Source organism: Chionomys nivalis, chromosome 20, assembly GCF_950005125.1.
Source record: "Chionomys nivalis chromosome 20, mChiNiv1.1, whole genome shotgun sequence".
NCBI classification, from domain to species: domain Eukaryota; kingdom Metazoa; phylum Chordata; class Mammalia; order Rodentia; family Cricetidae; genus Chionomys; species Chionomys nivalis.
Genome location: NC_080105.1, coordinates 13,191,213 through 13,208,836, shown reverse-complemented (window position 1 = coordinate 13,208,836; position 17,624 = coordinate 13,191,213). Strand labels below are relative to the sequence as shown.

At 40.2% G+C, this 17,624-nt stretch overlaps 1 protein-coding gene across 1 annotated transcript; it reads left to right on the top strand.

Annotated features, from left to right (window-relative positions):
• The first annotated feature begins 214 nt into the window (after nt 1-214).
• Nucleotides 215-1,087, top strand: LOC130862959 (arylamine N-acetyltransferase 3-like). Its single transcript, XM_057752801.1, has one exon. It carries the CDS (start codon nt 215-217, stop codon nt 1,085-1,087), a length of 873 nt encoding a protein of 290 aa, XP_057608784.1.
• Nucleotides 1,088-17,624: the final 16,537 nt, after the last annotated feature.

The window sequence follows — 17,624 nt, the reverse complement described above, 5'->3', positions numbered from 1 at the left end:
AAGACATGGCCTAACTGTCCCTCCAGGTTCACTGACACTGTTAAGTGAAATATGTATGTGAATGTGGCTACAAAAAATTTCTACAGATATGTCAGCTAATTTTGTGTGTTTATGCTTTCCTTTAAATAACTTTAATAGATAACTAACCTATAAAAGGAACTCCAAGTACAGACAGTAATATCTGATTGTTTTGTTTTCCTTGCCTTAGGGGACCATGGACATTGAAGCATACTTTGAAAGAATTGGTTATCAGAACTCCAGGAACAAACTGGACTTGCAAACATTAACTGAAATCCTTCAGCACCAGATACGAGCTGTTCCCTTTGAGAACTTGAACATCCATTGCGGGGAACCCATGGAGCTGAGTTTAGAGGCCGTCTTCGATCATGTCGTGAGGAGGAAGCGGGGTGGCTGGTGTCTCCAGTTGAACAATCTTTTCTACTGGGCTCTGACCACGATAGGATTTGAGGCCATAATGTTGGGAGGACAAATTTATAACTTCCCAGCCTGCAGATATAGCAAAACCATGATTCATCCCCTGCTTATGGTAACCCTTAGTGGAAAAAAGTATATTGTGGATGCTGCATTCCCATTTTCTTACCAACCATGGGAGCCTCTGGAATTAATTTCTGGGAAGGATCAGCCTCAGGTGCCTGCCATTTTTCACTTGACAGAAGAGAATGGAACTTGGTACCTGGACCAAACTATAAGACAACAGTATGTTCCGAATCAAGAATTCATTGATTCTAACATTCTTGCGAAGAATAACCACCGAAAATTATTCTCTTTTACTCTTGAACCTCGAACGATTGACGATTTCAAGTCCATGAGTGAACGTGCCCAAGCATCTCCAACTTCTGTAATGGTCAATACATCACTTTGTTCCCTGCAGACCCAAGAAGGGGTTCATGGCTTACTGGGCACCACTCTTGTCTACAAAAAGTTTAATTATAAGGACAATGTTGATCTGGTAGAGTTTAAGACTCTGAAGGAAGAAGAAATAGAAGAAGTACTAAAGCATATATTTGGTATCAATTTGGAGACAAAGCTTGTGCCCAAACATGGTGATCCTTTTTTTACTATTTAGGGGGAAAGGTCTACAATGTTTCTATATGTACTTATTCTTTCATGATAAAACAATCAAATTATGCAAATTATGTGACAGAACAATAAGTATGGAATCATCATCACAAAGTTCTTCAAGGACTGACTGTGACAGTATCTGTCTGACTGACTACTATCAACATCTGTCTGACTGACTGCTGTCAACATCTCATTATGTTGAGAAAATCTTAGACATCAAATTGCTTTTCCTATAAAATTACCCACTTCTGTAGCTAAATGACTTTTAGACAAACATACCATTTAAAATTTAATTGCAATAAAAATATTGTAGTGATGATATCGTTGTCTTAATTTATGCTATGAAACCCTCCATGTGACTCACCACTGAAGTCTCATGAAGCTTGCAGTGCTGATCAAGTCAAGTGCACCGTGCAGACCCTATATCCACCTCACAGAAATTCGGATTCATTTTCACAAAATGCCTCTAAATGACTTGAGTGAGAAACAGGAGAGAATGAGATAAAGTGTTAGTTACAAGGAATTCTGGGAACAAGAATGACACCAGGAGAAAGTACTGAGGGATGAGAAGCCAGGAGCAAGGCACTGCGGGTCATTTCTCCAACAAAGGCTTTGGCAGCCATAATTCTGCATTCATGATGTTTCTGAATCTCTTAAGATTCATATTTAAAATATTTTCTTCCATTAAATAGTTTGTATATAAAATAACAATTACAAACTATAAATCACATCTCAGATGGAAAACAGCAAAAAGAATATTATTAGTACAATAAGGATCAGAACTCTTAAAGGAGTGACTGTGTCTTAAGCCTAGGGTCATTTTCTGTAGTTGTGTCTTCTTCCTGAGCTCTGTCTTATCTGAAGACCATATTCTCCTGGTTCCTTCTACTCCCTGCTATAAGAAATAAACATGCAAATTCCTTTTAATGTAGCTGAGTTCATATATGATTGACTTTGAAAAAGTTATTTGAAAGCTTTTGGCTAGGATTCCTTAGAAGGAAAATGGGGTAACACTTTTATAAGCCAAAGCCAAATTTAAAATGACTTCCCAGTAAATTCTACTTAAGTGACTGATCAATGCCACCTAACTACGGTAGAAGATGAGGATTTAGTAGACTATGTATCCACTCTACACTGTGTGCTTAAAATCATGGCCCCATTGTCACTTCCTGCTACCACATTTAATTAAATGTTGATATCAGACATCCGAGATCAAACAACATCCCTAACAGGCTGTTTAGCTTGTGGCTTCATTGTCAGAGCTGCAGTTCTAAAATGAGGATTTATGTGACAAGAATATTAGGACTGGGATAAATGGCATTCATTAAGAAAATGAGCCGGGTATCCACATGAATATTTTGTACAGTGCAGCATTCATCAGGGTCCTGTCCTGAGTGGGAAGGCAGGATGTCAATGTCACTCCAGCGCCATGGTTCTCTCTGACAATATCAAATCAATCTGGTACTCTTGAGCTCAAGCGGTTTTTCCATATTATGACCAAGACCATTCCAATGCCAAAAACACTGAGCCAGTCCAGAAAATTAGGTCACAGAAAATGTTGCAATTACATGAAAATGTACCAGTAGGGCTTGGGCAAAGTGACCCTTCCTAGTGTAATCAGCTTTTCTTCACTATTTCAGTCACTCTGAGCAGGGATGGGTGTTGACAGAGGTTTCTGTCCTGCCTGGTCCTGCAACTGTTCAGTCCCAAAGAAACACACAGAGGTCTACATTAATCATAAAATGGCTGGTCTATTAGCTTAGGCTTCCTATTAACTAATTGTTGCATCTTATATTAGCCCGTAATTCTTTTCTGTGTTAGCCATGTGGCTTGGTACCTTTATCCGATCATCTTGCATCTTCTGTGTCTGGGAGATGACTGCAGACTGACTTTTCCTCTTCCCAGAATTCTCCTGTTTTGGTTGCCCTGCCTATACTTCCTGCCTGGCTACCAGCCAAGCAACATTTTATTAAATTAAATTATATGAAAACAATACAACTGACAAGTCTTTAAAGGGTATAAGATCATTGTCTCACAGCACTTCCCCCTTTTTTTTTTCAAAAGAAAAATTCTGAATCTAATCTCCTTTGTTTAGTTTTCTCCCTGACCATTATCCATAACAAATTGTAACCAATACTCTAAACAAAGAAAAACATCCATAGTCCATTTTTGGGGAATGTGGGTGTAGTTTTCCAGGCTACTTCCTGCTGACTGGGGGCACTGATAATCTTATGGGTACCTAAAGAAAATTTAGAATTATGGTCAAGTCCTGACTGGAGTATCCTGTGAGGCTTGATCATCTCATCCAGTAGTCTTGAAGCTGTTTTGGATGTAGAACTCAGACATTTGAGATTTCTCAGGGGGTCTTCCTTGATCAAAGCTGATTTTTCTTAAACCAGTATGAATCCATAGGCTTTCATTTCATGTGGAAACAAAAGCAAAACCTCTTCTTCAAAGTAACTTATATTTTGACTTCAGTTTTGAAGTCAAGGCATTTTCAAAATACCTATCTTGGATTAATCCACCAACATTTATAATCAAATGTCTTTTAGTAGCCATTGCTCCTTCCTCAGCTATCAAACAATTCAAAGACAACACAATAATATACAGTATCCAGACTCTCTGTGTATTCTCCATCCTTACATGACTTTATTTTAAACTCTAATTTTTTTCTTTTTATTTTTAATATATGATTTTTGAGACCAGGTTTCTCTGTGTATCTTTGGCTGTCCTGGCACTCACTCTGTAGACCAGGTTGTCCTTGAACTCACAGAGATCTGCCTGCCTCTGCCTCCTAAGTGTTGGGATTGAAGGTGTTTGCCTCCATACCCAAATAATCGCTTTCTTTCTTTTTCATTTTAAGGACATTATTCTTTTTCTTTTTTCTCCTAAGCCTACATATATTTTTAACCACATTGTCAACCATTTACATGTTTTCTAAATCTGAATCTATCTTTACTGCATATCTCTCTTTTTCTGACCACATTTATTGTTGCTAAGTGATATGGCTGGGATTAAAGCTGTGGATCTAGCCCATTCCTTAGCTTTCTGAGAGTCTAGCCTCATAACGAGGTACTGGCTGGAGCCATGTTTAATGCCACAATTCTATGGAGTTTTAAGGTTTGTGCTGCCACCAACAAGCATGTTGTTGGCTATTCATACGCACCATTTAAGTGTTTTGTGGTTGGGCCTCTTAAAAATGCTGTAAGGTTTTTACTTCTAAAGCTGAGTCAGGAAGCCTCTCTTAAATAAGGTGTACTTGCTTCTAGCAAACAGAGCTCACCTGCAAAAATGCTATCAAGAAGCCATGCTTAACTCTGTTCTTTTTTGTCTAGAATTATTCCCCAAGTATCTCAGGTTTTAAGGGGATGTAGCTTTCCATGTTGGTGCCACTTGTTGTCTGTGATTTCTGTCCCACCCAGTCCGGCAGCCATTCAGTCCCAAAGAAACACACAGAAGTCAGTGCCCTATGTGCCAAATGGCTGGCAGACCGATCCCAAAAAGTATGGACTGGGCCCCACATTGGGCACCAGGTAAAGAGTAACACTTGCTAAAAGAATTAGATATCGGTCTTAGCTGAAAGACTACAGAGGTGAACTTGACTATAGACCTTAGCTGAAAGACTACAGAGTCAAACATGACTATAGATCTTAGCTGAAAGACTACAGAGTTGAACATGACTATAGATCTTAGCTTAAAGACTACAGTTGAACATGACTATAGATCTTAGCTGAAAGACTACAGAGTTGAACATGACTATAGATCTTAGCTTAAAGACTACAGTTGAACATGACTATAGACCTTAGCTGAAAGACTACAGAGTTGAACATGACTATAGATCTTAGCTTAAAGACTACAGTTGAACATGACTACACCATGTCAGCAGTTAATATGTGAGGATCTGAATGACTAAAGGAGAATGTCAACAACATGTCTGGATAAAGGTTTTCATATGTGGCTTGTATCATTATGAAGAGATGACTGTCCTTTTTGTGGTTTCCCATAGATTAGGAAGTGTCATATCCTGTCAGGACTTCAAGATTATGACTAGAGGGGAGAACTCCTGTTGTCTGGGAAAGTTGGGATAATGGCTCTCATGGTGAAGCCAAGGTTGTGAATTTATGCCCCACTCTGCACCTGTAGGCCAAGGTGAGGGCCTGTGGCACCCTCAGATCCTGGGGAGAGAGTTGGAGAAGGAGGTTCATTGTGAAATTATCTCTTGACTTCCCAAGAGTCCCAAACTAAGTTATTAAAGAAACAATCTTTTAGTGGGCATTATATAAATAATGGTACTTATCGATGCATCTAGAGCTCTGTTTGATGAAAGAAAACACAGAAATGCAATTTTTAAATGAATGCATTATCAAATGTGTTCTATTCATACAACTGTTAATTCACTGGTTAAAAGAAATAACAAACCCTAGCTGTTCCATAGGTGAACTAGAAAACATGCTAAGTAAAAGGAACCAAACACTAAATTTAGCTGTGGTGAGCATTTGTATAATGATATAATTAATTCTCTAATGTTATCAAATTATACACTTAAAACAAACAATATGTATATATGGAACAGCTATTTCAAATAGTTGGTCCTGATCATGGGACATTGATAAACATCTATGAATTCTACCTTCAACTGAAAACAGCCAAGCCTTTCCATCCACTGCTAGGCCAACACCCTAGTGGAGCTAATTAAAGATTCCTTCTTTAACAGTAAACAGAGAACTTGGCTTCACTAACAAAATGAAAATTCTTGCAATTACTAGGCCTCAGTCAGGCTGAAAAGATCAAAAACCTGATTCACAGCCAGTACCATACTCCCATACCCCTCATAAAATTTCTCAATATTTTCCCTCAGAAGAACTACTCACTAATTCATCATGCATGTGAAATCACTGATCTGGACAAGAACTAATATTGCTTACTTGTCTAACAAGTTTAGGACTTTTTCCTGTGTGTGTGTATGTTGTTGTTGTATCATGTATATATGTGAGGTATATACACACCAATATTTGCCAGTGCACATGCCCATGTTTGCACAGGTGAAAACCAAAAAAGGACATTTGATATCTTGAGCTATTACTGTACATGTTCTGTGAAGATAGGCTGCATCACTGAAACTGAAGTTCAGTGTTTGGGCTACATGGGTGGCCACTGAGCTACCAGGATCCTCCTGTCTTTCTTTACTCTCATTAGTGCTGGAATTACATGTATGTATATGGTCACACCTAGTTTTAAAAATGCTTATTCTTTGGTAATTTCATGCATGTATACAATGTATCTTGATCATATGTACCCCCCATTTCTCTCTCCCACTCCCCACTGCACTCCATTCAACACATCCCCCTCCAACTTTGATATCCTCTTTGTCATCTTATTCTTCTTTATTTTTTTTAAATAACCGACTGAGTCTCAGTGGTGTGTTTAGTATGTACATGGATATGATCATCTACTGGAACACAAGGCTCAGCCTTTAACTTGGATACCAGGGTCCAGTTTTCATGCTTATACGGTAAGTACTCTGACCCACTGAGCCCATAGAGCCATTGCTCTGATTTTTGTCTTTTGTTGTAGAAAATTAAGACTCTAACACCAGGCCATGAGGCACCCATTTGTAGTGACCTAATCCTGTGCCAAACTTGAATGTCAGAGTGGACATATCTATCAGTGGAAGGAACAGCCAGCTCTGAGTTTTCTTAATTTCCACCCCACCATGTTCCCAGAAACTAGAACTTTAATGGTGTGGGAGATCCTTCTGTCTGTGTGCTGCTTGTATTGGTTAATGAATAAAGAAACTGCCTTGGCCTGTTGATAGGGCAGAACTTAGGTAGGCAGGGAAAACTTGACTGAATGTTTGGAGGAAGAAGGCAGAGTCAGGTGATGCCATGGATCCACCGCTGAAAATAGATGTGCTGAAACTTTGCTGGTAGGCCACAACCTTGTGATGATACACAGATTAATAGAAATGGGTTAAATTAAGATGTAAGAATTAGCCAATAAGAAGTTAGAGCTAATGGGACAAGCAGTGATTTTTTTCTTTTTAAAAAGTATCTTAACTCCAAAATTTGAGTCTAAGGATATATTGCTTTGGAAAAGTCCTTCTCTTGTTTCTACAGAAGATGAGAACCTGTGGATTGCTTCCAGAACAAAATGGTTTCTTGGAACAAGACCCCCTGAAAGGTTTCTGTGTACACCCCTCAAAGTACATCCCCACAAAGAAAATACTTAAGCCCAATAAACAGCAGGAAGAAGTTTAGACAGAACTGTGCCCTTATTCCCAAATATTGTTTATAAATGTTTGTTTACATTTAAAGGGGGATATGCTATAGAGATTTGCATTGGTATGGATCTTGGTTTATTAATACAAATTTAAGGTTAATTATGTTATATGTATATTTCTGCTCTTAATTAAGATATTGTGATTGTGTAGTTCATTAAAAATATAATGTATAATTAAGAAATATAAGTTAATAGATAATAATTTATAACAGTCAAGTTTGTAGTCATGTTAGATTTCTAGATGTATAGAGATATATTTCAGTTAGATAGGTATTCTTCAGATCTTTCAGAGACCTCCAAGATATGGCATTTAAAATGTTTTAATAACTTAGGACTTTTCATGACAATGAGACACATCTGCTCCTGGCAGCACCAAGCTACTTCAAGAGGAAGATGGGCATTGAAGAACTCTTTATGGAGTTTGTTAGCCATTTGGGCAAGGACCTGTTCTTGCCTGGACTGCTTCACTGGACATGCAGTACCCACAGAGAGATGACTGCTGAACTTGCCTAAAGGTGAGACTGGTCCTTTGCGGTTCCTCCTTCATGAAAGAGTCTGCGAGACATTCTCCAGGATACAAAAGAAAGTAACTGAACTGTCTTTAAAATTTCCTGCTTCATGGAAAAGTCTGCTGGATACGATGGGCCTATAGGTTAAAGAGGGATGCCCCAACGATATAGCAAAACTTTGGGTGACTGTCCAGGTAGCGAGATATCTCTGTCAATTCTAGAGTTTTGGGAGTTGCTTACAATGTACTTCCTGTTTACTTAGGTAATATTATATCCTTCTGGAGTCTTTGATGGAGTTAAAAAATTTATAGTTATAGTTAAAGCCTTCCTTGTTGTTTAAAGAGAAAAGGGGAAATGGTGTGGGAGGTCCTTCTATCTGTGTGTTGCTTGTATTGGTTAATGAATAAAGAAACTGCCTTGGCCTGTTGATAGGGCAGAACTTAAGTAGGCAGGGAAGATGAAACAGAATGCTGGGAGGAAGAAGGACAGAGTCAGGTGATGCCATGGATCCACCACTGGAGATAGATGTGCTGATACTTTGCTGGTAGGCCATGACCTTGTGATGATACACAGATTTATAGAAATGGGTTAAATTAAGATGTAAGAGTTAGCCAATTAGAAGTTAGAGCTAATGGGTCAAGAAGTGATTTAATTAATACAATTTCTGTGTGGTTATTTTGATTCTGGGTGGCCAGGATGAAAAATCAGTTCCTTGCAACACTTTAGCAGTCCCCCAAAGAAGTTTTATTCTTTGATTAAGAAACATTCTCATAAGACCTTGTAATTTCACAATAAGAATCAAAGCTGCCTCCCAAATACAACAGAGTTTTGTAACACAGTCATTTATCAAATAAACAACACCAGAACAACTTGAGGAGACAGTGTGGAAGTGAGGTGTCATTGGAAGAGGTTTGTCCTTCTCTTGGGACAGAACAAAAACTGATGATCTGTTTTCATGAAGAATGTGGAAATCAACAGGAGCTTCAAGGCCCAAGTAACCATGGGAGATCCCAAGTTCGGACAAACCTCGTCCTTTCTTCTCAGTAATAAAACTCTGGTAGTACAAGCTGGTAGCTCCTTTAAGTAGTAGCTTCCTTTTATCTTTTCCCATTGGTTGTGATTACTGGCTAAGACTAGATAGTGCACACTGAGTCTGACAACAGTGATTAATTTCCACACAGTTCTAGAGATTAGAAGTATAAGCTTTAGGTGTTGACAGGTTCCATCTCTCCTGGGTCCCTCTCCCTTGCTTTCAGATGACCTTATTGTGCTTTATGTCTTTGCTCTCGATCTGTGATGTTTTGTCCTCATCAATTCTTTTAAGGACATAGCTACAGTAGATTATAGCCCAGAAATATGACTTCATTTTATCTTATTATCTCTTTAAAGGTCTCATATCCAAACATGGTCACATTCCAGGGTAGAATGGATTAGTAGTTATATGGACTTGAAGGAAACACAATGTAACTCATAGAATGCTGCTCTCTGGTCCCCATAATTCATGTGTTCACATTACATGCAAAATCTTAACACATCCTAGCATCTAATATAAGCCCTGTCATAGTACTGTTCTATTGCTGTGAATAAACACTATGACCAAGGCAACTGTTAATTAAAAAGCGCATTTAATTGTGGGCTTGCCTACAGATTTGGCACTTTAGTCCATTACATTATGGTGGGGTACACGGTGGCATGCATGCTATTGGAGCAGTAGCTGAAAGCTACATCTTGATCCACAGATTAAGAGAGAACATGAGCCTGGCGTGATTTTAAATCCTCAGAGTCAGCCCCCAGAGGCACACTTCCTCCTAATCCTTCCAGTCCCATCCAAGAGTTTCAACTCCTGATGATTAAATATTCAGATATATGACCTTATGGGGGTTATTCTTATTCAAACCACCATAAGCCACAAATCACACATATTACATCTTCAAAATCAGTTGTGGGTTTTATTGGCAGTGTCATTAACCATGAGACAAGATTGCTCTAATTATAGTTACTTAAATTAGACAAGTTTTCCTTTTCAAACATGCAGTTGTGGGACAGAAGTAGATAAGGGAAAACATAGAAAGAAGAAAGTAGTCCTATGCACGTCCAAACTCAACATGGATGCCACTAGCTAACGAGTGTTGCTTGTGCTTGGCCCAGTGATGTCTTGTCACTGTCCTATTGCTATGAAGAAACAACATGACAATTGCAGCTCTTATAAAAGAAAGCATTTAATTAGGGCTTGCTTACAGCTCCAGAGGATTAGTTCATCATCACCACAGTGGGGATCTTGATGCTACACAGGTAGACATGGTGCCGGAGAAGTTGCTGAGAGTTGACATTCAGATCCACAGGCAGTAGGAAGAGACACAAGGCCTGACTTGTGCTTTGGAAACCTCAAAAATCCACTCCTAGTAACATACTTCCTCTAACAAGGCCATACCCATGCCAACAAGACCACACCTCCTAATCATTCTCAAGTAGCAAATAAGCATTCAAATATATGAGCCAACGGGGGACATTTTTTAAAACAATCTTATTTCGCATACCAATCCCAGTTCCCAGTTTCCTCTGCCTCCTATTCTCTCATCTACTCCCACCCATCCCTCCATCCACTCCTCAGAGAAGGTGAAGGTTCCCATAGGGAGTCAAAAAGTCTGTCACATCACTTGAGGCAGGGCCAAGGCCCTTCCATGGGGGACTTTCTTACTCAAACCATTGCATGTGGCATCCAATCCTTGCACCTTCCAACGCAGTGGCTTCAGTTCTTCAGTATGAAAGTCTCCCAGGAAGTAACTCTGGGACAAACAGGGAGTGTAGCTCACAGTGAGGGTGCAGTGTTGTGGTGGCCTTCAATTTTGCTGATATCCTGCTACTTGTAACTTGAAAGGCTCCCCAGAGCAATGCTGGGAGCCCCACCATAACTGTTTCGAAAGTCATGTGTATAGACCTGACCAGAATCTCAAGTGTCTTGTGTCTGAGTCACCCTAGCAATTCAAGGGTTAAGAGTTGTCTTCTTTAGGAAAAGGGGAAAACAAACCAGAAATAGCTGCAGGTTAATAATGGAGCTGACAAAACTGGTTCACTACAGGCAAATCCCCTGCATCTTGCTTCTTCCTCTCTCTCCAAGGGACCCTTGTTTCTCCAACAACCCAAGTAACCAATAGAAATTTTTCTAGACATTAGGAATTAATGTTGAACCCAAGAAAAATTTTCACATACCTATGATAGAAATATTAACTCCAAAAAGGAGTAAGTCTCTGATGTGATATTTCCAAATTGTCCAGAGCTGTGTGACAATGGTCTTGTACCCTGTCACTTGTATTGTTTTAATAAAATACTGATTGGCCAGTAGCCAGGCAAGAAGTATAGGTGAGGCAACCATGCAGGAAGTAAAGGTGCGGCAATGAGAACAAGAGAATTCTGGGAAGAGAAAAGACTCAGTCTGCAGTCGTCACCCAGATGCAGAGGAAGCAAGATGAGAAAAGGTACCAAGCCACGTGGCTGACACAAATAAGAATTATGGGTTAATTTAGGATGTAAGAGTTAATAGGAAGCCTGAGCTAATAGGGCAACCAGTTTATGATTAATGTAGACCTCTGTGTGTTCCTTTGGGACTGAATGGCTGCAGGACCAGGTGGGATAGAAACCTCTGTCAATACCTCAGGAATGAACTTTAGAATGGAATGGCATTATTCACCAAAGTACACCAAGATATAGCCCCTAAATTAAATTTTAAGAAGGCTTGCCTTCTATGCTATTGTTTTTACAGGTCTTTTATGACTTTATTTGAAATAACAGAATTCTTCCATCTTTTTTGTACTTTTAGAAGACAATCATACCATAGTAGAAATCAGAACATGCCATTTTCTTAGGAAAATGTTTTGTGTAATATATAGAGTCAAGATCAATTCAGCTAAGGTAAATGAATCCTCAGATCTCCTCTTGTGTCCAGGCATCATTCCCTTCATACCAGAATGCTAGGAAGCAGATGACAAGGAGAAAAGTGAGGGGAGGTCCTTTTAGACTGGACATCTTTGTACTTCAGAGTTTTGCAGAGAACTCTAACCTGATTAAGGCATGAGATAGGGCTGCTTTGTATATGTGCGCCCCTTTGCTTTTCTTCTAAGTAGGCAGTGTTTGGGGGAGGACCCATCAGACATTTTACAGAATCCAAATTTTGGACTCAATAAGTTTTCTTTCTTTAGGTTTGAGGGGAGACTATTTGCTATCTCTAAATATATCACCGAACACTATAATTACTTCTGTAATTGCCGTCTAGAGAAACAGAATCTAACTTTGCACGGTTATTTGGTACAAAGTAAAAATGTGGAGTTGGTGACATGCCTGATGCTATTATTCTTTTTAATACCATTGTAGACCAAGGAAAATACACTTGTTTGTTTTAATGTCCACATTGACTCCAGCAGATGGTATGATCTCAGTTCCATGCTGTTGAGTCCAGCACTCACAAGAGCACCCACAAGGCAACTACAGAGCCCCCTTCCTTCCACTGCTCTGGACTTAGACTCACACCACCTTGCTCTCTCCGACAACTCAAGCAGTTGCTCTGAAACAAGGGAGATAAAATGTATAGCCTAAACTTTAAACATGTAGCTAGTGTCTGAGGTGCCACATCAACTGCTCCAGGAGCCCACCCGTTATTGTGCCAAGACTTATCAAAAACTCTTCCCAAGGCAGCCCTACCTCCTAATGCATCTTCTTAGTCTTCGGCAGCGAGGAATGCAGCAAGTGCCTTCGCACTCAGCCTCCCTCTGCTGCTCACCTCCTTATGAAACCCTTGTTCAAATGCTGACCATTCAACTGCTACCATATTTCTGGCTTTGTTTTCTTTCTTCATGTTACTACTGTCCACATACTAGTTAAGGTCTCCTGGACTGTAGCAGATGCCACTCCAGTACCTCCCTGTGAGTCTTCCTAGATCTGTTTATTTTATTCATTTAACAAAACCCTTTGTCCTCGCCTACTGTTAAGTGCTTCACTTTAGCTCGCAGGAATGGGAAAATTTAAAAAAAAAAAAAACTAGTAACAAACAAATGAAAACACTGAGGGAATTGGAAATTTTGTCTTTATATTTGTGTGTGTGCACATGTTCACAAGTGTACAAATTCTTTATTATATAAGGGGTATATGTACACATATGACTAAAAGCTGACATGAAGTGCCTTCTTTGATTGCTCATCACTTTCTTCATCAATTCCAGCTAGTCTATCTATCTGACTTGCTCCAAGGATCCGCTATCTCTGAGTTCTGGGATCACATACAGCTGTTAAGCCTTTTTGGTTTTTACATGATTGCCAGAATCTGAACTCCTGGCTTCATGTTTGCACAGCAAGCCCTTTGCCTCCTGGCCATCTTTACAGCTTCCGTGGCAATCCAAACAAATCTTTGGAGATACAGGACTTGAGCTAATGACATTCTTGGCTAACTTCTGGGAACTCAAGGTCCTTTTGGAAGTACTAGGTCTAGATGGAGAAACTATCTGAAGTAACTGGCTGGTTAAGAAAGAGGGCAAAAAAGGATAGAGGCAAGCTGAAGCCTGCATCACAGCTTCTTCAGTCATGACCTGCGAGAGACTGTTCATTTTCTAGAGCCAATGTATTCCACTTGAAAACTCTCCACAGATGTGCCTCTGCAGAAGGCAATGCTGTGCCATGAGCCCTTGTTCTGGCACCACTCACAGGACTGCCCCAGAGTTCAGTTACCATGTGGGTTAGGCAGTGGAGCCTGCTAAGGCTGTGATACTGTTACTCAATGCCACATTGCTTAAATGGACCTTAAAAATCAGGGTTTAGAAATGAAATGTTTTTAGAGCTAAATTATGTACAAACAACTGTAGATCTCATTTCAAACCATCACATTCAATGTGCTCAGCCTTCCCCATGCTCTACTGAGAGCCAAATCATAATTAAGGAAACCAGTGTGTCATCTTCTCTCTATCTGCTGATCCCTTCTCATTGAACTAGAAAATGGGAGCATTAAAAGGAGATGAACAGTTGAGGCAAAGATTAGGCATCACCCCTACATATCAGGGAGGTGAGAAGGAAAGAGATCTGGGAGGAAATACTTCTAGAAAATGAAGAGATGAGAAGTAAGAAGACAGAAAGGAAAACTATTCCAGCTTCTGCCCATCTGATGTCCGCTGGTGCCTGTCAGTGCCTCACACTGACGATGCTAAGTAGGAGACCAACTATCAAGGAACCAGGGACTACATTTTACACATTTCCATGTCAGAAAAAGAGAGCAAATGTTTAGGTGGGATTGAAAGACAACAAATGGATAACCAGCGTCCTTCACCAAAAGCCTCAGAAAAGAATCCACATCTTTACGGTCCTCAGTACTTCTACCTCAATAAAGTTTCCTTTCATAGCCACAGGACAAGGCTCAATAAAACCTGCCCTTACATACAGATAGTCACTATCCCAGAGGAAATCTGTGCAGTATTAATCATCCTTCACCCACCTGCTTATCATATTTGAATTATCAATGCATCCTACATGCGACGAAAGTATTTTATGGATCATAAAGGACATTGTTTTATTATCAGTGTGGTAGAAATCCTAGCAGGAGGAAATAATAATATTTTAAGAAAATAAGGATTTCCTCTGACTCATGAATCCAGGGATAGAGCCCACTGCAGAGGGAAAGGCATAATAGCAAAGGGGCTAAAGACCGTGGCCCGGGAGCATGGGGTAGCTGATTACATTATGTTGTCTGTCAGTCAAGCATGGATCTCAGGCTAGCGCTGGAACTGGGCCCACACCAGTAATCCCCTTCCTCTATTCAAACGTTGCATCCCAAAGTTTCTACAGTCTCCTAAAACAGAACGAACAGCTAGGAGCCAAGTATCCAAAGAAGCTCTAACCTTCTGCCCTTGACCCTGTGCACGCATGTCCAACTCATAATGCAGAATTATTTAACCAACTTCAAAGACCCCATGGTCTGTTCCATATAAACCTGTTCAAAAGCTCGATGTGTTAAGTTTTTCTGAGAGTCCTAGCAATCTTTTAACTGTGAAATTCTGTAAAACAAAGTGCATGGGCTCCAAAATGTCCATGTACCCTGGATAAAGTCCTGGTCCCAATGCCGCCACCTGCCCCCAACAGATCAAGCCACATAGCTGTCACTCACATTCAGAGGGCCTAGTTCGGTCACAATGCAGGTTCCTCAGCTGTCAGTCCAGAGTCCATAAGCTCCCACTAGCTCAGGTCAGCTGTCTCTGCGGTTTTCTCCAAGATGTCCTTGACCCCACTTTGCTCATATGTCCCCTCCTTCCTCTCTTAAGCTGGACTCTTAGAGCTCAGCCCAGTGCTTGGCTGTGGACCACTGCATCTGCTTCCATCACTTACTGGATATGGGTTCTATGATGACAATTAGGGTAGTCACTAACCTGATTATGGTGGAAGGGCCACTCAGGCACTCTCTCTACTATTGCTAGGAGTCTTAGCTGGGGTCATCCTTATGGATTCCTGGGAATTTCCCTAGTACCAGGTTTCTCTCAAACCCCATAATGACTTTCTCTATCAAGGTATCTCTTTCATTCTTCTTCCCCTTTCATACCTCCTCCAACTCAGCTTTCAATGTCCCTCAAGTTCCCTTCCCCATTCCCTCCCTTCTACCCTCCTCCCAGTTTACCAAGGAGATCTTAGCTATTTCCCCTTCTTGGGGTCTTCCATGTTCCTCTTAGGGTCTCCTTTTTAAGTAGTTTCTCTAGCGTTGTGGATTGTAACCTGGTTATCCTTTGTTTTATGTTTAATATTCACTCGTGAGTGAGAACATACCATGTTTATCTTTCTTGGTCTGGGTTATCTCACTCGGGATGTTTTTTTCTTTTTCTTTTTTTTTTTTTTTTTTGGTTTTTCGAGACAGGGTTTCTCTGTGGTTTTGGAGCCTGTCCTGGAACTAGCTCTTGTAGACCAGGCTGGTCTCGAACTCACAGAGATCCGCCTGCCTCTGCCTCCCGAGTGCTGGGATTAAAGGCGTGCGCCACCACCGCCCAGCGGGATGTTTTTTTCTAATTCCATCCATTTGCCTGAAAATTTCACGATGCCATTGTTTTGTTGCTTTTTTGTTTTTGTTTTCTCTTGATTTTTTAAAAATTTGTTTTATTTTATTTTTTTTTTAAAAAAAACAAACTATCCTTTTTCATTTTCCATACTAATCCCAGTTTCCACTCCCTCCCTTCCTCTCATTTCCTCTATCTATCCACCCACTCTTGCAAAAGAGAAACACAGGGCATCTCAATGACATCAGAGATGGGGCATACAGTGGCCTTGGAACCAATGACCATAGTCCCTTAGAGAGGCAGGAGCTGGGTGCTCAGCATCTAAAAGAATCTAAAGCTGTAGTCCCTAAGGTCCTGGCCCCAGGCTGTTCCTGGTTCCTCCAAGCATATTCCTGGTTTTAGAGAAGACACTATATTCCTTTTCCATACATCAGGCCTCCAGGAAAGATCTAGCCCTAAACACATTCCCATTCCAGTGACTGATGGGCGATTCCCCTCTGTATGCTGTGAATGTGTTTCGTTACCATTGGTTAATAAAGAACCTGCTTTGGGCCCACAGCAGGGCACAATATAGCCAGGTGGGAAATCTGATATATATAGAGAGTAGGTAGGGTCAGAGAGATGCTGTGTAGCCACCACAGGAGACAGATGCCAGACAGAACCTTACTGTTAGATCACAACCATGTGGCAATGCACAGATTAATAGAAATGGGTTATTTTAAGATATAAGAGCTAACTAGCAATACACCTAAGTGATTGGCCAAGCAGTGTTTTAATCAATACAGTTTCTGGGTGATTATTTCAGGTCTGGGAAGCTGGGAACAAGCAAAATCTGTCTCTGTCTACAAGTGACAAGTTCTACTAGGTAGGCCCTACACTTAAAAGATTCCCAAACCTCTCAAAATGATGCTATTAACCGGGAACCAACTATTCAATCAGGGAAGCCTACGGAGTCTCATATTCAAACCATAACATGAGTACATGAGACTGGAAATGCTTTCTGTATCAAAAGATGGGCATACATACATCTCTTCATGATTTTTAATTGTTATCAAGTACACACACACTCAAAGAAGGGCATATAATAATGAGGTAACTAGAACAATCTGTAAATAATTCTGATTTAATTATAAACCACAAGACTTATCCTCTTTTATTTCTGGACTCTGACAAAAAAAAAAAAAAAAAACATTGAGGAAGGCACATACCTGAGAACAAATCTTTTAAGGTATCTGGTCCTGATATTTTTCTCCCAAAGTCATTCCCAAAAATATCTGTTCACAAACTACATATAAGACGTTCCCTCTCTGAAATCTGGACAAGCATGATTGTTTTCTGAAGTGAGAAATCAGCCACGGCTCCTATACTCTTGGGAGTTCATGATGATACATTCATTAGAGCAGAGACTGCCTTATTCACCCTGTGTGTTGACTAGGAGAATGCCTGTCACATCAGTGATCAATAAATAGAGTTTGAGTGGATGAGTCTGCTTTCCCTGGTGACCACAAAGCATACCTGGTACAAATCCTAGCAAACACCTCTATAATAACCCTTTTCTCCTTTGTCCTTCCCTTAACCATCTCATCCAAATTCCAAAACAAGAGCTTGGTTCATTAATGGATTCCAGTCATGTATGTCAATTACCTAGCCACCGCTTTTATTTAGAGTGGGCATCTGACTGATGATATGGGATTCCCCTCTGTATGCTGTAAATATCATTGGTTAATAAAGAAGCTGTT